Genomic DNA, 26,828 nt, shown 5'->3' with positions numbered 1-26,828 from the left:
TTTTCCACGGTGAAATTTTAAAACAGTACATTTAAAAAATAATGATTATTATTATCATTTAAATGCAAAATTTCACTACCTCTATTCACTTTATTCCAGAAGTTGCCATGGGTGCTGCCATCCTCAGTGGGGTTGCATTTTTCTTGACAGCAAATCAGTTCTACACGGACTACAAAGCCATTTTAAAGCCCCCCAGGGAGTCGGGGCAGTGTTGACTTGTTGGTGCACATGAACTTTGAACATTTTACACAACTCAAACTACTTGATATCATATTTTAGCGGCAAAACTTTTCCCATTGAAATGAATGAGATTTCCGCTAAACCGTAAGTGCCACCACAAAGAAAGCTTTAGTTTAAAGGTTTAGTTTAGTTTAATTTACGGCAAAAGTAGGTGGGGCGGAAAACGATCATTAGCACATTATTGGTTGAGCACTGCATGGATATAACAGAACTTTGTTGTACTGTCACCATCTCCTTAAAGCAAAACATATTTTGACATTTATTCACAATACAATCTTCTCCTTGCCCTCTCTCCTTGCTAACATTTAACCATGCAATTTACTTTCCTTCAGGAATATTTTTGCACTAGCATTTATTTATTATAACAACTTTAGACTATGACGAAAATAAAAAACAACTCCATCCATCCTGAATTAAAAATAACACTGACCTGCTTTTAACATTGTAAAACTGTTGATTCCGGAGCTGCTATTATGTCATAATGTATGTTCCCTTGTTCACTTTTTGCATTCAGTTCATAATTACTGGCTATTTGGTGACATTTCGAAGCCTCACTGACCTGGCCTTTTGTGCGAGTACAACGACCAGACTCCACTCATTATGATGTACAAATAATAAACTCATTTTGTGTTCCACAGCTTCACACAATGGGGTTTAATGGCATCCGCAAATTATACATTGACAAGATGATGTCTGTATAAATAGATATTATGTGGAAAGTTGGAGACTTAGATGGTGATTTTGCAGTCAACTTTGGTGAATCTTGTGCTTTGTCTGATTGGATTTGTTGTGGACAAAACAATATGCTTTATGGTGAAGCATCAGAATCATTTTCTAAGGCTTTCTTTAACTGTCTTCATATTGTAGAATTTGATGATTTCATAATTTCAGATGGAGGGCAACGGTCTATTCATAGGTTTCAGGCAAATGAGATACCTTCCTGATCAGAATGATTCTCTGAAGACCTTTGACCATTCATAAGATGTAATATTTTAATTTGAATTGGATTATCGCTATAACAGTATAGGACCATTGCCATGTCAAATCCCTGATAGTTTTTGAAAAAAAATACAGTATTCAAATGTGTAATCCACAAATGCTGAACCAATAGGCTCTCTGCACAGCTAGCTCAGTGTCTTAAAGTTAACAGTCACTGTTATTAAAATTGGAAAACATAAAGTTAACAATCAATTAACATTCAAATCAATTAAAATAATGACTACCCAATTATTTTTATATGTAGATTACTTACAGTTTGTGGCGTTGTTTTAATATTTATTCAGCCTGAAAATTTGCATTAGTGTTAGCATAGAGACATGATTATCTCTCTCCTCCGGTAAAATATTCATTTTATTTGTGTATTTTTTAATCTGTGACATCCGCCCACAGCTCCCTGTCCACTGCTGGATCTTTAAATATTTATTTATTTTAGCGTCACTCAGCAAAAACCTTATACAGATAAAATTGGACGGGAGGTAGTGACACTAACAGTGAGGTTGCCGGTTGCTATTGAGCACAGAGCCTATTGGCTTCACAAACTTGACAACCATCATATCTTTGGTGTTGAATAATGGCACCACATTCTGAGACCATAATTAAACTTGTGTATTTATACTGGCAGAGAATATGTTGAACTTTGTGATAGTAATTACAGATAGACCATAAACCAGATGAAGAGATCTACAATCATCAGTTAAAGAGCTAATTCCACTTTTCAATTCTAACCTGTCCTCCAGCTCCATTTTAAACTTTGCACACTGAGATGTTGTGTTGTTGCCCACATGAAGTTAATGATCTATTTATCCTGTCTTTTCCAGCCTTTGCAGAGCTGCAGACAGACATCCATGAGCTGACCCAGGAGTTAGACGGTGCCGGGATCCCCTTCTTGGACTACCGCACCTACGCCATGAGGGTTCTATTCCCGGGGATTGAGGACCACCCGGTGCTCAAGGAGATGGAGGTACGGGTCAGTACACCACCGGCCACCACCCTACTACTCAAACTTAATAACCCACTAGTCAGCTACCCACTTCCAATCATGCTATAGCTGCACTAACAAACTAATAGCAGAAATGGTCATATAGAAGTTATATTGATGTTGTTGATTATTTCTTAGTGTTTTTAGTGGCTGGTATTTACCTTTATAGTCTCTGTATCTTATTTTTTTTGTCTTAAAAATGTGGAAAACAGAACTAGATTATGTAAAACAGTTTGCAATGATCCAAAGTTATTCCTCACTTACCTTATTCATTCCGTGCATCCTAATTATTCACTACAATGAGCGATGGCAAAGCTATCAAACAGTAGCATGCTAACAGTGAACTTCCTGGTTCACGGAGAATAAAGCTTGCTATAATGTAATGCAGAAAGCAGACAGCTGTCTCATTTTCGCCCAAAGAGCTGTGTTCACAATGTGGCTGTAGTGGGGCAAAACAGAGTTAACTTAATTACATGAAAAAGTGGGTAAAGAGCCTTTAAAGCATAAAACAGTAAAGACTTTAAACAGACTTCAAATTGGCAGTAATTACAAACTGATTTTCTTAGCTACACCCTTGACTACACATTGTTGAGTTTCACTGTGCGAGCTGCTCGGTGATAGATGTAGTGCCAGGAACACCTCAGCGAGCTCCACTGTGAACAATAGGCCGCTCATCTATTTTTACTGACTCCATGTAAGCAACACCAGAGGAATCTGAAGCAGCTCACTTTTTTACAGTAAGGACTCAGAAATTCAGGATGAAATTCATAAAGATACCCTGAAAAAGAAAGAATTTTTCTAAAAGTCAAAAGTGATTTTTTTTTTTTTTTTTTTTTTTACAGTGAGCACATGAATCCACCTTTTAAACCAGCACATTATGTGCACAGTTCCAGTGTTAGTCAGTTCATTTCAATAAATAAAATGAAGTGTCATATTGGATGTTAAGTATATTCAATAAATTGTAATCAGCAAACATCAGGGGATTTACAATGCAGCATTGTCTCTAATAGTCTAGTTGTCTATATCGACCATTTTAGGCTGAACCATTAATGGTACAAAAAGATGATGTTACATTTGGTGATTATATCCATCCATTTCAACATTCAACATAACACAAAACAGTAATGTGGCCAAACTTGTGACTAACAATTTTTGTCTCATCTCATGAAAATTCCCACCCTTAGTAAAATCTGAAACTTCTAACATTAGTCAAAGCTATTTTTCATTTTCATGCATTTTTAATTTTATTTAATTCAAAGAACTGTATTTTTCCCGTTAAGGAGCTTTCATCCATTTTATTCTCAATATTTGCCACACCTTTAGACAGTAATTTTGTCCAAAAACAATACAGATATTACAGCGCTCAATAACTGGGATACAATATTAATAACTTCAGAGAAAGTCAATATCTACATGTTATCTAAAAAAACCCCCCCAAAAAAAACATTGTGGGTTGTTCAAATGTAGCGACTCATGGGGGATATAAAAATATAAAGCTTCTAGCATGTACAAGAGAGAAGCTCCAAGAGACTAGAACCAGAGCAACACTGGAAGCCGAGTTGTTCCCTACATTATACATCAGGCGTTAGTTATTAATGACTCCACTACACGGTGCACTACATGTATTCACCTTGGCTGCACAGGCGGGTGGAGATAGGGATTTATGAACCTTCCCAGTGAGACCAGAGGAAGTAAAATGAATCAAACGTAAAGCGCTCCTCTCCAAAAAAGTCTGGTTTGTAATCAGTGGTTATCATTAAGATGTAGAATGTGCCGTGCTTCATTGACTTTGATTGGAGCTTTGACTTTTTGGAGTCGAGGAATAATTTCTTTGACCTTTTACGCTTTCATTTAATCACTCCAGAAATGAATTTATACTGCTGGAAAGGCAAAAATGAAAAGGCAGTCGGAGAAGTTTAGTAGTACGGATTTAGTTGTACGGATTTCAAAATAGATGGATGCATGGTTGATAGTAACTTGTAATAGTCACAGCTGCCCCAGGTCAAACTTTTGGAAATTTGACTGCAGTTGATACTTTGATGCTGATGTTGTGATACTAACTAGAAGCACTGGTCTGTCTGAAGCTCCGTTACTTACATTAGACTTTTGTTTTGATACAATCTGACCATAAAAAACTGACCTAACTGGAACTAGAACAGGGGAGCTGATTTGTACAGTTTAACAAGTCCCTCTCAAATAACATTACCCTCACATTACTGTCACTTGCTAGCATTAGCATACAGTTTTTCAGTTAGTCTTATTCATGTTTTTTATTGAAAAACTCCTAAAAGGGATGCATTGTTTTTGGAATATAGCATTTTAAGACCAACAAACTAAATATGTTATGTTTTTAGCAATTAATACCCCATAGTATCATAGTGTAATATGTGCAAGTAGCAAAAAGACAAAGTTATTAAGAGTTTATTGATATGTATTTTAAGGACTATGTACTTCACTTGAGGCTTGAAATTTCAAAGTCTATCCTCACAACAACTTCCAAAAAAAAAAAAAGACCATTCTAAACCAATTTTTTAGCAAAGTATCTTTTTCATCTATAAGTACTTTTTGATTACACAAACACATAATACCAGGCATTTATGAGCTCTTCAGTCACCCTGGTTAGATTGAATTGAGTGACAGTTCCCTAGAGTAGACCCCTTTGTCAGCATGATACTGCATGTCTTAATACAGTTAGCAGTTCCATATTGAATAAAGTCTGCACCTGTACTGACCTCCTCAGACATACGGACTCAAGCAGCGCGCTCTAGATTGCATTTCTCTAACTGGATATGGGATTGTACTGCGGAGGTTATGATGGTCATATAGTTCGGACTTCCTCTGCCTCTCTGAGTGGATCTCCCTTGGGGGCTCTGCTCTAATCCAATGGCCTGTGTAAACCACCTGCACTGGCTTTATTGCTCCGAGTGACTGTGCCGGAGCTTAAGCCATACAAACACTGCACTATACCGTACGCTACTTCATACAGAGATGGGAGACGCAGGCCGACAATATTGAAGCGATTGTTGCTTTGAAATACAGAATCATAAGGCTGTACCGTATTTTAATATTGTGTGCTGGAAACGCGTGTTACACCAACCATCAATGGGTTTCGGAGAGATAAAACGTTGCCATGGTAATTAAGAAAATAAAATGAAAAGTGCTCAAAATGGCACCTATAAACAGAATGATCAAACCCATTTCTATAAGACATACCACATCAGCATACTCATTATCTCTGCCTATTATCTTTCTCTGTTTTACATCATACCATAATAATCTTGCTGATTAGTTTATGCAACATTTTGTTATGAGATTAAATCAAACTTTATTTATAAAGCACTTTTTTAAAGCTATATGTTTAACAGTCATCAAACACAATCCACATATATATATATATATATATATATATATATATATATATATATATATATATATATATATATATATATATATATATATATATATATATATATATATATATATATATATATATATATATATATATATAATCCTAACTTAACTGTACTTTTTAAGCTATGTGGTAAAGTTCTATTCTGCCTCATCTATCACAAACATGGGTGCAGAGTGCTCCGGCTGCAGCCAACAGCAGTTATTATAATCTGACTTGTGAAGGCAACATTTTGACATCAGCGTGCAGTTGCTCCCGATAATATTCATAACTAATTGCGGTAAAATACAAGGCTTTAGGTTAAAAGGCTTACTGCGAGCCATAAGTCATCTCATCAAAGTAAGCTGTATCTCCAACTTGCATACAAATAACTCAACACCTAATCCATCTCATGAATAAATGATGTTCTTTACTGCAGCAGTCAAATAATTACTTCAGTTAAATACAAGAAGAAGTACAAGTTCAAACAACTGCGCAGGACTGATATTTAGGCAAACTGCTAAATCAACACCACCATGAAATACGTGGAAAAATCTTGTACCTTATCTATTATATACAATGACATGATTTCATCTCATTGGTGCAGTTTAGTCTGTAGGCAATGTAGAAGTAGAGGGCGTCCGTAATACTTAATCAAAGTTGCATTTTGATTGATTAATGCATGTTTTAAGCAATCCTGGGCATATATTGTCCTGCATTTGAGGCTTGAGTGGTCAGGCATTTTTTGTTTTCCCCTATCCCTGCCCTTACTTGCAATTATTTTAAAAAAAATTAAAAATTTATTCTATGAATAATTTAGTGATCTCTCCTGGGCTGTATTCGAACCCTCCCTATAGTTACCTGAAAGATTCTGTTCAATGCTCAGCCCACAAGCCTAAGTCATCCATGCTCCTACACGACAGTTCTCCATAATGTACAAAAAACATGATACAAAACTGTACACAGCAACTTGACAAACCTAATTTCATGTGTAGTAGTTTCATTAGTGGGATGCACTTTGATTGTGTTGTGATAGTGCTCTGAAGGGGCTGTAACTGGAGCGACTCAGAGCCTCAAAAATGAAAACATATAAAACATGTTAATATGTAGTTTTTGCCAAATATAGTATTATTAAAACAATAAAAGTGTTATGTGTTAGCACCCCATAGAAGTAAAATACACCCTCTTTAACGGGTTTAGATGTTCTGTTTTGCTTCACTATCCTCTCATCTCTGTCTCCTTTTTCCACTTTTCATTCTAGTCTCTCAAACACAGCGTCCGTACTCGGATCTCAGACAGAATCCAGCCTGGAGGCCTTTCAATCTCATTTAGTACTTTACAGAGAGACCCAGACATCACACAGAGGAGGTGGACCACATGTTAGCCTTGTACAACACACAGGTAGAAATGAGGCTGAAATTGTTATAAGATTAAAAAGCTTGACTCAGTGCAGTCATAGTAGCATAGTATAACATAGGTAATTTCTAAATGTTAGGTAATAGGTAATTTCTAAATGTTAAACAATAACAATATTTCAAATTTGTAAAATGTAAAAAAAAAAAAAAAAAAATACTGACAGGTCAAAAAACAAAATAAATGGGGTTTCAAAATTGTGACCATGATTTATTTGTCTGTGGAAAAATGCCTCAAAATGTCACCCAAAACGTGATACAACACAAATAGGTTCTGATTGGGCACAAACAAGCAAACAAGCAGCAAAAGTTAGGGCTGTCAAGGAAACCGTGACAAATATGGTGTAAGGAGAGAATAGAAAAAAATATTAGTATAAGAAGGTTTTTACGGGTTATTAAATGGAGTCAATTTTACATGAAAGAAATTAGCAAATCATTGTAATTGAATGTATAAATTGACAAGACTGGAGAAAAAATAAGTGGGCACTTAGCAATGCTGTGAATCAAACCTGTTGGGAGCGACCCGAAGGGAAGAAGCCGCCAGATTTGTCTGTTATTAATGTTCACATCTTGATTTACGGACACAATATCAAAATAAAACTACCAGGATCACATAGAGCAGGTTAATATGAACATTTTAATGCCAAAATGACAAGTCTGACAGCAGCAGTTATGGAGACAAGGGCAACAGTTTTTCAGTAGAAAGTAAATTCGATGGAAACATTCATACGCTCACTTCCTATTTAATTAAACACGGTAGCTAGCAGGTTAGATATGTCCATTTATATATACAGTCTATGGTTCAGACTCACCTGTGCTCTCTGATCTTCTTCTGTTAGGCCAAAGCTGGCACATTATCAGACTAGAGCAACCTAGATAGCATCTAGTGGTGATATGTGAGAATGCAACACTGCTTGGTTGGCCAGTCTAATTATGGATGACAACTTCAAAAGAGTTGTTCCATTGCTCTATTATTTAGTCTTGTATGTTGTTTTGATTTATATCGATATGTATTAGTTTGATTTCCCTCATGTTTGATTGATAATGATGATGATTATAATCCCCATTTCTGCAAGTGCACAGAAAAATACACATCAAATCAGCCTTAAAACAATTCTACCATAATATCACAAATCAAGCAAGTCTATAGACTATATTTTAGCCCATATAACCAAAGCTGCCAACCTCTCCATCTTCAGAGCATTTGTGTTGTTGTTGATGTGTAGTGACAGGTGCCACCTTAGAGACAGGGCCACTCTCTCTCTCCTATATGGTCCAATGCTTTTGCGCCTGTCGCCATCCCTCCTGCTTCTGACAGGGAATTCTGACACTCCACCAGCGTCATTACACTCTTCCATCAACTCCTATGAGCACACAAAACGTCCAAGTGACACAGGCAGCTCGGGCAGAACTAAAAAGATTCACTGACGATTTCCACAGAGAGAATGGTCGACTTTTTCAGGAGTTAAAATATACTTAAAGATAGTGTTGTCACAGTACTAAAGTTTCAAACCTACTACTAAGGAATAGACTCGATACTCAATAACAGTTCTGATACCACGATGATAATTAAAAACATTTTTCTTTAGACAATAGAATGTGGTTTTCAACATTAAATTGTAGTATTTTCTTTAATAATACCATGTGGCCTTATATCTGTGCAACCCCCTCAGTCGTCCAGGTATGTTCCATAGTGATCCATGGGTGTATACTTGTCTATGTGATCTTAAAGCTATTTAGGAAAGGTTCATTTCTGTCCTGTGAATGTGACTTTTTTAGTATAGATACCTGCTCAAATGAGTATCTAGTTTTATACTAGTTTTATTATCGATAAGTATCTGATTTTCAATACTTTTGACAACCCTACTTGAAGACCTTCTCCACAGAATGTCAACACTGTAATTAACTCTTGATTTGAGAGTGGAGGATCATCAGAGAGATGCATTGAAAAAAATTGCGTTAAAATGGCATCAGAGCGCTCCATTCTGGGGTTACTCCCATCTTAAAATCTGCATGGGGCCGGTATCGCATGTTAGTCTTGGCTCTTTCTGTGGATGATTTGAATGGAATCTATAAAGTCACAGTTTGCTTGGTTTTGAGAGCTTGTTTGTAATATTGATTTAATTTGTTTAATAATTACATTAGATTAGATTATTATTGGTTTAATAATTACATTAGATACAAATCCTCAGATTATACTGTGCAAAAGAGCATCAAGCCATCTCAACTCAGCTATGTTCATTGTAGCTGAGAAATTGTTATTGATCAAATTAAATTATGTTCACAAATTTCTGATCCACAAACATTGTCATATTAATGTTATGACTCGATGCAGTTTCAGCCAACACTAATCTCATCTTTACAGTTGAACAGCCACACCACTGCAAAACTACTTTTTTCTTTATACTGACAAGTGAAGACATTAACTTTGTTCAATTTTTTGTTTCATGTGGATAGACCCAGAGATAATAACCATAAACCAGGTAAAGAAATGTGCAATCTCATAGTTAAACCACCTAAAAAGACTATTCTCCACAATTCAGACAACCAGATCAGTGAACAAATACACTGTTCTAAAGTTTTGCTACCCATCACTCTACCGTGTTGTCAACTTTCAACTATGAAAGTATGTGACTGATTTCTTGTTTCTTGTTGTTTGTGTTGTGCAGGTGCCAGCAAATGTGGAGAAGGCTCTGACGTTGTTTGGCCAGCTGCTCACCAAGAAGCACTTCCTGTTGACTTTCATCCGCACCCTGGAGGCTCAAAGGTCTGTCACTACAACAAATATAGAAAAAACTGGTGTCTGCTTGTTTGCTAAAGTTTGCTGTATGGGGCTATTTCATAAAATATATGTGGAATAGACAGTTTCAATCTGTGAAGTGGACAGCAATTTAATATATGATGAGGTAATTGAGACAATTCAAATGGCAGCAAACTACGGAAGCATAGAGCTGACAAAGATCAGTAGATCAAACATTTGGAGGCTTTTCCCTTATTATGAAAAAGTATTTAGTTCCAATGTAATAATTACAGGTTATAATGACTTCAATTTCATGTTTTAACAGCATAATTTTCTTGTTTTAATGTGAAAAGTTTCATGTTTTAAGACATTAGTTTCTCAGTTTTAATGTGAACATATTAATCTCATATCCAATGCACTGAATAGGGGCCAGTCACTTAAAGTATGTCTGAGCATAGAATCTTGTATAATCTTCAGGAATGAGCAGGAGAAGCTCAGCCAAAGCCAGACGTTTATAATTTTGCTTATGTATAATGATGGATATGCTACATGACACTCTACTTATCTGACTTCTAGGCCTGTAATAAGCTCCAGGTCTAACTTTTAGGCATTATGTCAGTCCACCAGGAGACGCACGCTTCCAGAGCGCACATCCAGAGCACGCTCCAGAGCATCTAGAGTGCGTCTGTCTGTCAGTGTGCACCTTACCCAATGGTTGGTGGCACTGATCATAACATATAAAGTCGAACAGGTCATTCACGCACACATCCGTGTTTACCACGCATTGCTGCGTTTGGCACCATCAGAAGCACACTGATGTGCTTGGATGCTCTGGTATCAGTCGCTCTAAGATGTCCCATAATTCTGCTTTATCTTTGGGCTTCAGGAAAAAGCTGGTCCAAAAATAATTTGCTGTGTAGATCTTGAGCTGCTGTTTATAGTCAGGGATTCCCTTGTGCCACCAAAGATTCAAATTGAGATCCACAGGACACATGCTTGTGTATTTTTGCTCTGCTCGAGTGCAAAAACAGTATTCTGATACATGGGGATGGAGCAGCTTGGGTTCTACATATGTTCAGCTCCCTGTTCTGCGGAGGGCAAGCCGTGGGGGCACTACGGGGAGTGTGTGCACAGCACACTTGAAGGCAGTGTGCCAAGGAGCAAACCAGCCACCACGCCCACACATAGCCTAAGGGATGTTAGAGGAGAAGGGACATGGCTAACTGAACAGTCGCTGGAGTCTGGATAAAGCTACAAATTCTTTTTGGTGCGATGGTCTCTTATGACCATAGCCTGTGTTATAATCCCTGAGTAACATCACCATGTGGGTGAAGGTACACACGCTTTTGGGAAAGACAAGGAAGTCAGGAGGGAATCAGTGGCAGTATGGGACATCCTGAGACTGGAGTATCCACATACAGAAGCACGCTCCAAAATGGAAATGTGGCTGGTTCCTGTATGCGTTACCAACACAGATGTGGGCATAGATCACCCTTTATAATCAGTGCCACCAAACACTGGGTTAAGGTGCACATCGACATGCCGCAATAGCCCAGAGCCGGTAAAGGTGCTCCAGGAGCAGTTGCACGTCTAAAAGGGATGGAGCCCGGAGCTCATTACAATATGTTTTTGTCTACAAGTTGGAGAGTAGGAATAACAAAATGATAAGTGCTTGGGCTTGGTTGATCTTCCCCTGCTCATTGCTACAGATTCTATTGGTAATAATAAAAAAGCCTGTCAATATGTTTAATCCATGTCTGTCAGTTCTATGTTGCCATAGCATACAGTGTTCTATTCACCGCCTTGGTAGCTAATAAAACCATTCAAAAGATATATTTGGTTTTCAATTGGTAATCGTTATGATAATTGTCCTAATTCTTCATCATTCTGAAACAAAGGCAATAGAATGTTGAAAAATCATGTCAAAAAACTGATAAAAGTAACTAACTTAGTCCAGTTGACAGATTTGAAGCTTCTTATGCTATGGATCCTACTTGGGTGTCTGGAAGATTGCATAAATATTTAACATAAGACTTAAGACTAAGTTATTATTTCCTATGTTTAATTTTATCGTATAGTCTTATTCTGTGTTGTGGTAATTGGTTTTGAGGCTTCTTTTGTGGTTCAGAAGTTGATCCAAGGCTCTCAAAAATGGCAAATTATTCCACTTAATGACCGTGTATATGTAAGTTAACTGATATTGGACTTTTTTCAAGGCAATCCCCTGTACCCCTACTCACTGTATAAAGAGTCTAGACAACAACACCACTTCACATTATATGAATACTTAATGACTTTATCAATAATGTATCTCAAATAAGACTTTTTATATCACAATATATTCGCTAAACCGTTTTGGAATTAAACTAAGCATGCAATTCTTTCTAATAAACCACAATGAAGCACTTAACTGAATAACCCATAACATGTATTTTACACATATTTCAAAATGATTGTTGATGTTAAGTGTTAATAACGTGTATGTATTGTGTTATGGTGCAGGTCCTTCTCCATGCGGGATAGAGGAAACGTGGCTTCCCTGATCATGACCGCACTGCAGGGGGAGATGGAGTACGCTACGGGGGTCCTAAAGCAGCTATTGTCCGACTTGATTGACCGCAACCTGGAAAGCAAGAACCACCCTAAGCTACTGCTCAGGAGGTCAGTGCAAGAGTGCGAAGTTTAAATGAAAGAAATGTAGAAATAATCCGTTTTTTGTAAGATAGTTAAGCATGCTCTATGTATTTTTTCTGTTGGGGTGTCTGCTACTTGTTTGCTTATGTTATTGCGTTGTCTGAAATGTTCCACAATATGGTTTTAAACTTAAGGATTTATTTGTTTACAGGTGCTTTATTGTCACTTTTATTGTGAGCGGGCTTGCCTCTCCACAGATTTGGCCTATGACTTGGCCAGCTAGTGTCATTTTCATATTCTATACAAAGTAGACAGAAGCAGGTGACGGACCCTCCAGAAAAGTTAGTTATCTGATCAAATTTTTTTACGTGACAACTGTAATATATTTCTGGTTCATTTCATATCTCAAGTAAAATGATTTCCAATTAATGGTTAAAAAGTTATTTTTGCCTATCACATATTTCCTATCGCTATCGGAGCAAAAAAACAAACAAAAAAAACAAAAAACAAAAGAACAAAAACATACAAACCATACAAACCCTGCATATTTAGGTTAACTTCTTCTTCCAGACTAAAAACACCACATTGTGATGTCATGTGGTAATACAGGAAGTGCTTCACTGTGTTTTTAAAATCTATACATCTTCACTGGAGTGATTTGGATTATTTCAGCCCATGAATTGACAATCTCTACTGAACTAAGAGTAAAAAGTAGCTGTTAACTTGAAAACTACCTCTTCATAACATCACAAGGTGGAACAGAGCATTTTGAGCTTTGGAGATGTAGCCAGACTAATAATAAAGGACTACTCAAACATATGTAAATGGAACTAAACACAACTCCTGATATGTTTTTGAGGAGGTTTTGTGTAATAGGACTTTTATTGAGTTTGACTTAGATTAACCTCACTAATATAATTGCTTAGAACTCACATTTGTGCCACAATAACATAAATTTACAGTGTATCTGGCTGATTCACCAATTGTGCCATTAATGCTATAGCAATTCTGTATGATCATTTAAATTCATGAATTCTTCAAAACTTTTCATAAGCAAACAAACTCTCTATAATCACTGTATATATTTTCCAGTGAAAGCGTATCTTGTGTTTGGTATTCACTTGTTACCAAGTGACATTTCCTGCGAAGCCCACTGCCTCCTCACATGAGCTGGCAGCCCTGCAGACATAAGCCCTGAGACTGTGGGAGAATGGATTTGTCCATAATCCAGACTGTGGCATTATTTAGACGACAGGGACCCACTTCTCCTGACACTTTCACAATGATGCCACAAACTTCTCTATAAGTACTACACAACATAAAGATATTTTTCGACACCTTGGATAGAGTGTATAAAGTCAGTGTATGGTTCTGTTACAACAATTATTCAAGTTATAAAAAGCAGGGTGAAAGCACTGTTTAATTGCATATATTGAGTTGACCTTTTGGCACTTTCTTAATTACTGCCCACACAATTAGCTTCTTGCATCGTCTTAGTTATGTTGCAGTAAAGGTCCGCCCCTGCTGTTCAAAGTAACAAACTGGCATATTCCAAAAATAATTACGCAGATTTATGCACTTTGCCCTAAATGTCATTGTGTTTTTGGATGCCCAGGCCAGCAAATGTTGTCAAGTTATCAATAAACTACAGCTGCTAAACTGACATTCTTGGACATTCGAGGTAGATAGAGCCAAGAATATGTGAATGGATGCATTATGGGATTATATCTCCAGGTAGAAATTTGACATGTTATTATGTTTGTTTAAAGATGCACTATGTGATTTTTCTAGTTGAGGGTACGGCTTGTCTCCATGGAGAAGATGTTTTTGCTTTTCCTTGACTGTTCCATTGTATGGTAATAAGCTTTTCTATGTCCATGGAGACAAGCTGGTGATGACACCAGGCCAAGTTACAGATCAGAACTGTGGAGAGGCGATTCTGCTCACTATAAGAATGCATGTTTTGAACAATACACACACCTAATAATACCTTACACTTGTCGATGTGCTACACATAGTTATTATTTATTCACTCAGAGGTGGAAAGCTACTGTTACTGTTAACTGCAAAAATGATGGAAGCGAGGTTGGGAATCAATCCTCCGACCTTCAGGTTGGGGAAGCAATGCTCTGATCACTGAGCCACTGTCACTGATGTATTTGGAAAATTACACGATAGATTAGTTTAATGCCAGATTGTGGAAAATTCTATATGGACAGCAATAACATTGAGACAAGTAGGTTGGCAGTCCAAATATATAGTCAACGTTTATTGATAATACTGATAAAATTTAACATTTCCATCCGTTATTCTTTCAGAACGGAGTCGGTGGCAGAGAAGATGCTGACCAACTGGTTCACCTTCCTCTTATACAAGTTCCTCAAGGTACTATTAACTTTTTCTCTGTTTAGTCTTGGCTAATGGAAACACTGGAACCAGGAGTGGACCTAAATTGCATTACAGCTGAGTAATGGTCCCAATAAACGTATTCCTATTAGATATTACGTCCTTATCTTCCTATTATATCTTGGGTTTTATTCATATCTGCGGTTATTAAAAGACTGGCCTCATACGCTCCTATCCTCCAGTCAGCCGTGCGTGTCTTGTGCCATAGTCCTGTATGGGAGCTTTATATAGTCGTCTGAGCCCACACGGCGTGTCGCTCTGATCTCCTTTTGAAGTGCAGAGCTGCTGTTGTCATTACTGGGCCATCAGTCCAACTCTGGCTGTGCCTTAAGGTCATGTGTCCCAGCAGGGGGCAGCGGCGCCACAGATATCCTCACACGCACTCTTCTCGGGATGGAGAAGAAGACACATAGGTTGTCTATCAGTCACAATATTTTAGTAAGCAAAAAAGTATTTTAATATAGTAGAGTGTGTATTTCTGGTACTAGACAGATTATACAGGGAAAGCTATTATATAATTATCGGTAACTTTTCTAATAACTACACTTTATTAAACTTTATTTATACCCTAACTGTGTCATTCCCAACCTGGGGGTCCCCAAAGTTTGAATTTATTTAATTTAATGAAGAGGTGACATTTTAATTGTGTCTGTGAATTATTTTATAATCATTACTGTTCTATAACATCTTTACTTTATTTTATCTTTAACACTGGAAGAAAAAGGTTGGAAATCATTGCTCTAACTCCGAAGCCTAACCCCTTCATTAAGTATGTACTAAGCCGGAATCATTATTCATAAAGTGTTTTTTCATTATGAATTAAATCCGTGTTGATGCTATATTAAGGCTATCTCAGGTGTCTGTGTATAAAGATGTCTGTTCATTTTTTCCAATTGACAGATGTAACTTTGGATTTAACTTTGGCTTTTTATACTCCTATGTAGGTGTATAAAGTGTTACCAAAGTATATTACAGTTGATAACATTTATTTAGTTATTTCAAATCCAAAGAAATCCAAGAATCTAAATGAGCAGCAGTGTAATAAATGGTAAACAGGCTCAGTAAGGCATGTTACTTGATGTTAAGGTTTGTTAAACTTGAATGCCACAGGTATGTTAGAAACCCATTGATCCGAGGCCACTGACTATAATAATATATATTTAAAAAAAACATTATCCACCAATTCATCCAACTATTTATATTGTATTTATAGTAATACCATACACTAGAGCTGAATAGTCACTTGAGATTCAAATTGCTAATGATAAGCCAGCTAGCTTGTTTTGTTGTTGTTGTTGTTGTTGTTGTATTGTATATATCAAGACTTCTACTGCCAGTTCAGTGAAAGTATATATTTGTTTCAGAGTTCAGACTTTTAAGGAATAAATGGGACTATTTTGGTGTGTCAAATTGCATTGATTAAACACCACCTTGTTTGTGTTAATGAGAATAAGATTGAAAGTTACTTTTTTCAATAACAAAACATACAATGTAATATAAAACTACATTGATCAATATGAGGGAAAAAAGTGATTTTTTTGCCCAGCCCTACCATACATTAGTCGAATTTTGTCATGAACTCCTTTGAAAACTCAGTGTAATTTGACAGATCTCCTCATACATTTTTAATACCATAATGAAGCATGAGAACAGGGTTAGGGCCGCTACAGCTGTTTCCACAGAGGACACAGGAGTCGAAGAGTGTACAGAGAGGGGGCAGTGCTTGAAGGTGAGACTGATAAATGAGTCCTCTCTCTCCTCTCAGCCCATACGTTTCATCATTAAGGCTGTCCTAGTCCCCTATACGCCACCGCTACTTCACTCCATACTGTTTTCCTTGAGCTTATCCACAGACTAATGGGCCTATTGAATGGCAAGTGTCTTTGACGGAAGCAGAGCAGAAAACATATTTATAACATCTGTGTCTGGTCACGAAGGCTGTAAATGTCAATGAGAGAGAGTGCTGAGCAGCTTTATGGAAGACTGGACTCAGCAGGCACGCACGGAAAAAATGGTGGAAAAAAGTCAGGTTTAAAATGATTTCAAACTGGCTGCATAGAAAAAGCTAAACAAAAGTATATTATAATGATAATATAATTTTATGGTAAGAAATAATATGTTAAATGCATTCAATGTTTTAATAATTCTAACATGTAGTTCAATTAATGTACATGATTTTTACTTTCCCACAACATGAAAAACAGAACTAGTTAATTTTAAAGTCCAGGGCTGGAGCTGTCACACCACTGCTAACAAAAGCTAGCATGCTAGCAGTGCACCAGCATTACTTCCTGGTACTTCCACGTTCGCAAACGATATATATGTTATTTATAATTAGACAGCATACAGCAGTCTTATTTTGACCCAAAGAGCTGCTTTTACAATATAACTACTGGGGCAAGACCGATTTTACTTTATTACGTGAAAAAATCTTGTAGTCCCCAAGTTTTGTTTGTAAAATTTATCATAAATGGAGTAAATTGTCTTTGAAATCTTAAACACAACTTCTGAGTGATTTCCCCCAATGTGGAGGAGTAGCAGCTCTACTCCAAGCTTGAATGAGATCTTGTTTTTCAGATCATGATTGGAATGCACTAAAACCGAAAACCGTGATGTTTAATCTTTTTCAGGAGTGTGCTGGCGAGCCACTGTTCATGCTCTACTGTGCCATCAAGCAGCAAATGGAAAAGGGTCCCATTGACGCCATCACTGGAGAAGCCCGCTACTCTCTGAGCGAGGACAAACTCATCCGACAGCAGATCGACTACAAAACACTGGTCAGTCCATTCATCATGTGTCAAAATCACTGCACAAATACTGCCACGTGCCCATAGTTCCCTGCTGTTTCATCATGGGAGGGCATCAGCAGTAAACTGGCCTGCCTCCTGATTCTGTTTGGAGTGGCCGTTCATTCTGGCGGGTGTCCTCGCGTCCAAACAAAGCACTCAGACCTGGATGGGACCCATACAGGCACTTGTCAGCTCAGTCCTGGTTTTCACCCAGTTGTAAATGCTGAGCCATTACCAACACAAACAATGACAACATCTGCAAATGAGCTAGGTGTAAAAAATGCTGTCAGGAAATGGCAGATTCAGAAAAAAAATAATAATAATATTGAATATTGCTTTATGTCTTTCTTTACATCAACTGCATTTCTAACAATTTGCACTGTTTTACTTTTTACAACTTGGAACCAATCAATGTAATTCAAGATGAAACTTTTTTTTCATGAATTCTTCCAATTAAATTTTGATTGAAAACTATGTGTGCTTATACACGGTAATCCCTCATTCATGTAGGAGTGATTCATATATGCACTTAGAATATCGATATCGATATCTTAAAGAGCATTATTATGCAAAAGTATTTTTTTTACTGATGTTATAATGTTGTTCCCTCATCAAAAACATGTCTGAAGAGGTTTTAGATGTTATCCCTGCATGTAGGAGTAATCTTGCAATCTCTCCTGAGTCATTTTTACAATTAGCTGTACAATCCTATCCAAAGCTTTGCCTTCAAGCCTATGTCACCCATGCTTCCTCACAGCAATTTTCCATAAATATACAAAAGCATGATTCAAAACAATACACTTACAACTTCACAAACCTGGTGCACAATAGTTTCATTTGCGGAGTGCACTGCAATTGTAATGTGATAGCGCTATGAAGGGGGGAGTGGTTTACTGCAGAGAGCAAAGGGAGTGGGGACAGAAAAAGAAAATATGTTAATATGTTGTTTTAGGCGAATATAGCATTTTCAAAACAATTAAAGTTATGATGATCAAAATATGTTATGTGTCAGCAGTTAATACCCCAGAGAAGTGTTCTAACCACTCTTTAAATATTTGTCTTGAGTAACAAAAATGATCATAGTTTTTTGGTAGAATCTGTTTATATTCCTCTAAATGGCTTGACATTATCCAAAAACTATTTGGGCTGTTGAACTAATCTAAGCACCATCTTTCAGTTTACCATCTCAACCTAATTCTATGTTTGTGTTTTCCAGACACTGCACTGTGTAAACCCGGAAAACGAGAACTCATCGGAGGTGACGGTGAAGGCTCTGAACTGTGACACCATCACTCAGGTCAAAGAGAAGCTGCTGGATGCTGTGTACAAGGGCAGCCCCTACTCCCAGAGGCCCAAGGCTTCAGACATGGACCTGGGTAACACACATTCTATTCATCTTACATTTATATAAACATCATCCACAAAACAGTAGTATAGACTTTTGAAAGGGTGCGCATACATTAGTACAAGTACACAAAATGAACAACAGAATACTACTACACTACTACATTTTGATAATGACAAACATTGCTTCACTTCTATTTCATGTTTTTGCCTTTAGAATTCATGAGCCTTTTTTAAAAACATTGTACTGTTTCTGGAGGGGGTTCTTCACCTACTTGTTTACACAGAGTTGTTATTATTTTGTCAGGAATGTTCCACAGCACGACAAGCAAGTAAGCAAGTTATCTGTGTCTTCATGGAGATAATGTTAATGCCATACTGTGGAACATTTCTAGCAAAGGAAGCCATAACCAGCAGATGGACCCTTTACTAGAAAAATTGCATACTGTATCTTTATATTGCTATTTAATTGTTATTGAATTTACCAAATAACTTTAATTGTGTGAATGAATTAATCAGTAAAGATTAGGATTAAATGTATAAATACAAATTTGGTTACTAACATATAGATGCCACTAGTTGAGCTGTGACTATACAATATTTATTATTATATGAATTACTACAAATACACTTATAATTGTACTTTTTATTTTTACAATTTTTTCTTAATCCTATACTCAACAAAGTCTAAAATGCTCATTAGATTGTAAAAACATGCACTGTACTAGCACGCATTTAAATCTTCCACACTTAATTTACACGAACAGAGCAGGGATGTCTCACGTGACCTTGAAGCCACACTGCATACATTAGTATATTTAATATGGGACTTGTTTTGTGTTACTGCAGAATGGCGTCAGGGCCGAATGGCTCGGATCATTCTCCAGGACGAAGATGTCACTACGAAGATCGACAATGACTGGAAGAGACTCAACACTCTGGCCCACTATCAGGTACAGCAGCATACTTAGTAGTAGTAGCCATTCGTATGCCTATGACAAAATGCTTCCTCATTAGATGCTGATGGAACACAGCTGTCTTATTTTGACTTTGTTTTGCTTATTCAATATATCTGCTCTGGGGCAAGACAATTTTTTTGCTCAAATACATGGGGAAAAAATCTGGTACAAGCTCTTTAACATATCCATTTGTAGTATCAGCAATGTATTGTAAGCCTAAACAAAATGCCAAAATGAAGTGGTAAATATACCTAAGGATTTCAGAATGATGAGAAATTTGGTCCGTTGCCATAGGAATAACCAATTTGAAACACAATATCTTTTGAATGAGTCCTTAAAGTCCTTAAAATGTTGGTGTTTTTCATTGTCCATAATTTAAATAATATTTTTTATTGACATAAAACATAAACATTTTTCCTTCACAAAAATGTAAAATGAGCAAATGTGATGTTATTTGTTCAACTGTATGTAAAATCCTTTTGATTTTGTAAAATTCTGTGAAATAATGATTGTTTTTTGTGTATTTTGTGTTTAGGTGACGGATGGTTCCGTGATCGCCCTAGTGCCAAAGCAAAACTCTGCCTACAATATCTCCAACTCCTCCACCTTCACCAAGAGCCTCAGCAGATATGGTACGCTCAATAATTTGTAGTAAATTAAAGTTGTAGTAGGAGCAGCAGCAGCAGTAGTATTGGTATTACTGGAAATATAATAGTTCATTGTTTGTGCCTGCCTTTATTATAAGAGTCTGTGCACAATAGCACCCGGCAACATCACTGTTAACATGACTACTTCCTGTCCAGTTGTATCTCTATGAGGTTTTGCCGAGTCACACAAAAATGAATAAACATTTAAAAATAAGGCAGGGGACAGGGAGTTGAGGGTGAATGTCACTGACAACATGTTAAAAACTACACAAATAAAATGAATACTTCACTGGAGGACATTTCTGTGTTTCGAAAGGGAGGTGTTTGTCTCTCAATGCTAACGCTAATGCTAATTTTGAGGCATAATAAATATTAAACAATGCCACAAACTGAAGTATTCTACATATAAAAAATATTATTTTAATTAACTGTGCACAGAGCCTATTACATATATATATCCCATCTCAAATCAGCCTCAACAACCTTAAACTATCGCCATCTAGCTGGGCTCTGATGAAAGACTCATCATAATAACAGTTATTCATGATTTTGAACATGCTGTACATATTTTTTTACAACCTAAATATAACTAAACTATGTAAAAAAACATAATAAAACCAGTTGCAGTCTCAACTGTGCATCCAAGGTTCTCTACAAAAATGTCCCCAGTCTGGTGCTATAAACCCTCCCCCCCTCTATGTGTTTTCTCTGCCTCTTTATTTATGGAGGCCATCATCAGACCCCATTCTTCTGCACCTCTTTCTCACTCAATGGCAATCCCTTTTTATCCAGAGCTATCAGTCCGGGGCAAGGCTGTTCCATGGCTATTTCCAAGAGCGCCGCTAAATGACAGGCATTAAAGGAGACACCTCCAGAGAGAGCGAGAGTGAGAGGAGAGAAAGAGAGAGGGAGAAGGAGGGAGGGATGGAACACAGATTGGATGGACACCTGGCAGCTGGTGATAGACACAGGCCCCAGTCGAAAAGCCTATACTTCACTGGGAAATGAAACTCTTTAGAAGATAAATGAGTCTATAGGCTGATAAAGGAATAGCCAGACTTTTGGAATTCGAGTGTTAAAATGTGCTTTTCTGTGTCCATTCACTGAAGCAGGGGTGATTAGCCGGGGACATTCACACTTAACATTGGGCTCCTGGAGTATGAATAATTTAGTTTCATTTGGAGTTTTGCAGCGTGACAGGTTTTAAGGACTCAGACACTTTTCCATTTGTGCCGAGTTAGAATATTATGGCTCTTGAAAAGCAAATGATAAGATATTCCACTATACCGGCTTAGAATGAAATGTGATGGCTAGTACTAAAAGAAGAGATAACAACTAAAACTGAATATGTTTTTGTTAAACTCAGTAAAAGACTTTCCTGTTGCGTCTTTAATATATTGATGCTAATACGGATGGAGCCCGTAGCTGTAACTTTAGCTACAGCTTTGGCTAATCTGTTATTTTGTTGTGCATTACAGATATTTACACTTCTAAAACAACTGCAGCTAATCTAGTAAAGCTTTTGCTGTAAAGTAGTAAATGCAGCATATGTTCTTATTTTGTAGTCTGAGTATCACATTTGTTTTTGTGCTGTTAAAAATGCTATTAATTTTTTATTAAAACCATCATTTTAGTTTTAAATTTGAAGCCATGTTGGTCCGGCACACACCTAGTTTAGACATGATTTGGCTCCTGTCCTAATCATACATATTTTATTATTTATAATTTTTAAATAATCAGGAAATTCCTTTTTATTTGGGCTAATCTGATAAAAGTTGCTTTACCTGATTTCTACTTCAAAACATGAAAAACATGTATTTATTAATTTTTTTTTTTACAGTTTGTTTATCTTTTGCATTCCAAGCAGCCTAATTATTCACCATGATGAGTTTATAAGCTCTCTTCACAGCTTTCAGACCGTCATCTAATATAAATCTAATACAACAGTACATTAAAAATATACTTGGAATTTTCTCAATCTTCTCAGGGAATAATTGGTGTAAAATGTTGGATCATCACAAATGTATTTTCAAATTCAACATTTACTATCAGAGACAATTTTAGTATTGAAAAACAGCATGCTTGCGATGAGACTATATACTGTCTATGTATAACTTTTAAGAGGTTACCTATACCAAACCGTGCCATTCTGACCCTTACCACTCAAATGTCCACACGGCTTTATTCACTTTTCTAACCCATTACTCTCCATTTCACCCCCTGCCACTCTGCTGGAGCTGACCTTTTAGTGTCCATTTAGCCCCACCCCGTCCCCTGTCATCTCCTCCACTTCTCCTCCACTTCTCAACACCTCCTCCTCTTCCTCAGCTCTGTCGCTCTGACCTAAAAGCGACTTGTCAGATAGCACCCTCCCCGCTGGGCTCCTTCGCTCCCGCCCCTCCCTCAGTAAACAGAACATGCAGCTCCTGGTGCTTCTAATCAACGCTGACACTCGCAATGAATTATGAGGCACATATAAATGATACACCAAGATGGAAGGCAACAAAAATATGTAAATAATGTATAATCATACCAAGCTGTACTTTCCATGCTATATAAATATAGTTAAAATGCAGGTCTCTAAACACAAGTCTGATTTCAGGGCATGACAAACTAAACTAATGACAGTTGCTCAGTATTTGTCCACTGATCCGAAGGTTGGCGGCTTGAATACCGTTCTCAACATAAACATCATTGGTTGGCAGTGCGATTCTAGCTCCCAGCAGATTTTTGTATAATTGATCAGAAAGAGTTCATCTTGATGACAGTAACTATAAATGGAAAGGAATAAATGAATAGGCAAATAATGGGTTTGGTTTATCTGAGTGTCTAAAACACATGTTTAGTATATTTGATGTTGTATTGCAGAGAGTATGCTGAGGACAGCCAGCAGCCCTGACAGTCTGCGCTCCAGAACGCCGATGATCACCCCAGACTTGGAGAGTGGCACCAAACTGTGGCACCTGGTGAAGAACCACGACCACTCGGACCAACGCGAGGGAGACCGGGGCAGCAAGATGGTGTCAGAGATCTACCTGACCAGGCTGCTCGCTACTAAAGTGAGTCTGGAAACTTCTCAGGGTTTATATAAAGCACTATAGGGACTGTAAAAAGCACAAGTGAAATGACTAATGGGATTCATTGAATAGAGAGTTTTATAAGAGAGTTGTGGGTGAATTCTAAGTGGTGTATAGGAGTGTTAATGAAATTACAAGGTACATGTTTTAAAATTAATTATCAAACAGTTCACATTGGGACATGGACAAAAGGCACAATCAGTACTGGCACTTTAGAACCCTCCAATTCACATAGTTAGTCACACTACTGTAATATGATTGTCAAAAGAATTGAAAATCAGATACAAACTCCTACCAAAGCGAAACTAGATACAACTAGATGGAGTTTCATCAGAACTCGTGCAAGATGACATAGTGTAATAAACAAATTCTATTATTATGTGCTGAAAATTACAATATTGTCTTGAGCTTTTAAAATGATCATTTGGGTGACAACACTACAAAGTAACATCCAAGGTATATAATCAAGAAAATAAATAAAATATATATCTTAAAAATCTGAAAATATAGTAACCTTTGAAAGACTTCCTTAAAGATGCTGTGCCTGATATTTACTCTCTTGAAAAACACAACTAGTTCATTTTAAACAGGTTGCAGCAGTCCAAACTTATCACTCAGAGCTATCCTAATTATGCTTTTGACAACTTTCACAGGCCAGAGCAGTGTTTTGCTGTGGCAGCAATGCTAACAAACCACAACAGCGCATTTCCTGATTCTTGGAGGGTAAAACGCTTTATAATTAGATGCAGTACACAGCGGTCTTATTTATAGTGGAGGAGCTGCTTTTACAATATATTTGGGGTCAAAAAAAGTTTAACTCAACTACTAAACTAAATCGGGTACAGCCACTTTAAGAATATCTTGCACGTATATAAGGATTTTTCATAAAGCGACAAGTTGCTTTAATGAACTGTGTCCATTGCATCAGAGATTCTGTTGTTAGATTTGTTTGTGAATCAACACATCATTATAAAGTACAAGCTCCACGAGAAAGCTACAATATTTAGGTAGCTACTGACTAGAATAGCTTTCGGTTACTAAGTTGGTAGCAGCATTTCCAGTAATGATGAGAGCTATTCAAAAGACTGTATCTATGACAGAAGTCAATGTGTTAACTCATTTTATCAACAAAGTAATCACTAAAATGTCCAAGACTAATATTGAGAGTGGAAGTGCATTTACCCATTGAAATGAATAAAACATTGCACCACAGTAATTTTCAGTATAAAAAAACATAAAAACTAGAAGAAAAATATTCAGTTCTTCTAAGAAAGGAGATCCAGTTCCAACCATTCACATTAAGCAATCGTTCAGAAGAGCTGACTCATTCACAAAGGCCACATCACTAACTTCCAGCAAAACTGTGGACCACTCTAAAACTACAAACAACCTAGCATCTGCAGTACATTTTATCAAACGCAAACTCATCCATTTTGCACCCAGGTTGTTCAAACTCTAATTGATTACCAGTTTTATTCCTTGTGTAATATAGCACTGTCTGCAGCCCTTGAGTGGTGGCACATTCGCCTCCATTCATAAAACTGTTTACATGTGAAAGATTGTGTGTACGCATCCCAGCTTTTCCATTCCCACGTAATCAGAGAAAACAAGATGCATTTGTTGGCGCGTGTACGAAGGGGATACAGGAGCAGCCGGGGGACAGGTCGTTTGGCGAGGCGGGGAAAATTCAGCCCATACGTAATGAAAAAACAGAGACAAAAATGTAATTGAGAGAGCCATCCAGCGCTGGCTTGTGTCTGCAGATCTTCCTACTTTTCAATCCATTCCACTTTCCAATCGCCCACTAAATATGTTCCCCAGACGTTGATACTGTAATGGATCGTACCAGATGGAGAAGTCGGCAAACAAATGTGATTTTAGTGAAATTCATTTAGCCGTGTTTGATGTAATTATGTTCAAGTGCTGTTATTGCACAGAAACATGGTCTACATCCGAGAATCTGGATGTTTGTGGATGACTTGGGGCCAAGCTGAAGAAAGTGGAAAACAGTTATAAAACAAATTGTGAGGTATATCAACAGATGCTTGCAGGCATTCAGAGAGGTTTTACCTGATTTCAAACCATAAGTCAGGAACATGTTTAAGTTTCAACTTTTATGTATATATAAATAGACATAGCTAACCTGCTGGCCGTTGCATTCCAAATATGAAGTACGCATGCTCCTGGCCCCATTGACTCTGGCTCCAGTTCACTTTACATTGAAAAACTGATCTCATTTTGCTAATTGTTCAATAAACCCTACACAAAATATATTCCTTAGCAACAGAAATAAAATTATAAGAGACTTTGGAAAGGCTTGGGTGATTAATTTAATTATTTAAAATAAGTTATAACTTAAAAAGAGAGGAGATCCAGTGAATGACAGTTCTCTGGCTCAAATACCACATTAAAGTGAAAGTAAATTAAGATCTTATTCATTGCCAGTATGCCAACCACCAAATAAGACTATGAGAAGGGCCTATTAAAGAGATTAGTATATTTTCCAGTATTGATTCATTTGTATCTGTTCTTGGCCCCAGGGTACACTGCAGAAGTTTGTGGATGACCTCTTTGAGACCATCTTCAGCACAGCGCACCGAGGCAGCGCTCTCCCATTGGCCATCAAGTACATGTTTGACTTCCTGGACGAACAGGCCGATAAGCACTCCATCAACGATTACGACGTCAGGCATACATGGAAGAGCAACTGGTGAGACATGTCTTATTAAATTTATATAGAATTTATCAGGGGTGTGAAATATGAATTACAAATACATGTGCTACTGAGTACTGTACAAGTACTATATTTTGCTATTTTCTGATCTATGTTATAATGTTATTTCCTCATCAGAAACATTCCTGGAGTATTGTTTTGTTTCATTCACACATGTTTAACGCACAAATTTAACACATGTATATTTAGGCTGAGTTCTTCTCTCAAACTGAAAACAAGTGCTTCACTATGTTTTTAAACACCATACTCTTTCACTAGAATAATTTGGTTGATTTCAGCTCTGGAATTACAAATCTCTACTGAACAAAAGGGAAAAGGTGCTGTAAACTTGAAAACTGCCGCTTTAAGACACCCCAAGGTGGAAGAACGCATTTTAAACTTTTGAGATGCAGACAGACTAATAATAAGGGTTACTAAGGTAGGTAACGTGTGAATGAAACAAAACACAACTATAGGTATGTTTTTAAGGAGGTAACAGCA

General features: G+C 37.1%; 1 protein-coding gene across 2 annotated transcripts in view; it reads left to right on the top strand.

The window, feature by feature from the left end:
* plxna1a (plexin A1a) overlaps positions 1 to 26,828 on the top strand; it is a 409,386-nt gene that overhangs the window by 363,151 nt on the left and 19,407 nt on the right. The window contains exons 21-30 of one of the 2 annotated variants that reach the window (XM_055223304.1): positions 2,058 to 2,206; positions 9,688 to 9,785; positions 12,261 to 12,419; positions 14,711 to 14,777; positions 17,429 to 17,575; positions 18,804 to 18,963; positions 19,781 to 19,884; positions 20,426 to 20,522; positions 23,406 to 23,596; positions 26,155 to 26,324. In XM_055223304.1, coding sequence (XP_055079279.1) covers positions 2,058 to 2,206; positions 9,688 to 9,785; positions 12,261 to 12,419; positions 14,711 to 14,777; positions 17,429 to 17,575; positions 18,804 to 18,963; positions 19,781 to 19,884; positions 20,426 to 20,522; positions 23,406 to 23,596; positions 26,155 to 26,324 — 1,342 coding nt within the window. The remainder of the gene's footprint in view (positions 1 to 2,057; positions 2,207 to 9,687; positions 9,786 to 12,260; positions 12,420 to 14,710; positions 14,778 to 17,428; positions 17,576 to 18,803; positions 18,964 to 19,780; positions 19,885 to 20,425; positions 20,523 to 23,405; positions 23,597 to 26,154; positions 26,325 to 26,828) is intronic. The other variant, XM_033969420.2, reaches the window with a different exon arrangement.

Source organism: Periophthalmus magnuspinnatus, chromosome 7 (genome assembly GCF_009829125.3).
Source record: "Periophthalmus magnuspinnatus isolate fPerMag1 chromosome 7, fPerMag1.2.pri, whole genome shotgun sequence".
In the NCBI taxonomy this organism is placed as follows: domain Eukaryota; kingdom Metazoa; phylum Chordata; class Actinopteri; order Gobiiformes; family Gobiidae; genus Periophthalmus; species Periophthalmus magnuspinnatus.
The sequence above is the reverse complement of the archived record's forward strand: the minus strand, read 5'-3'. Positions and strand labels throughout refer to the sequence as shown.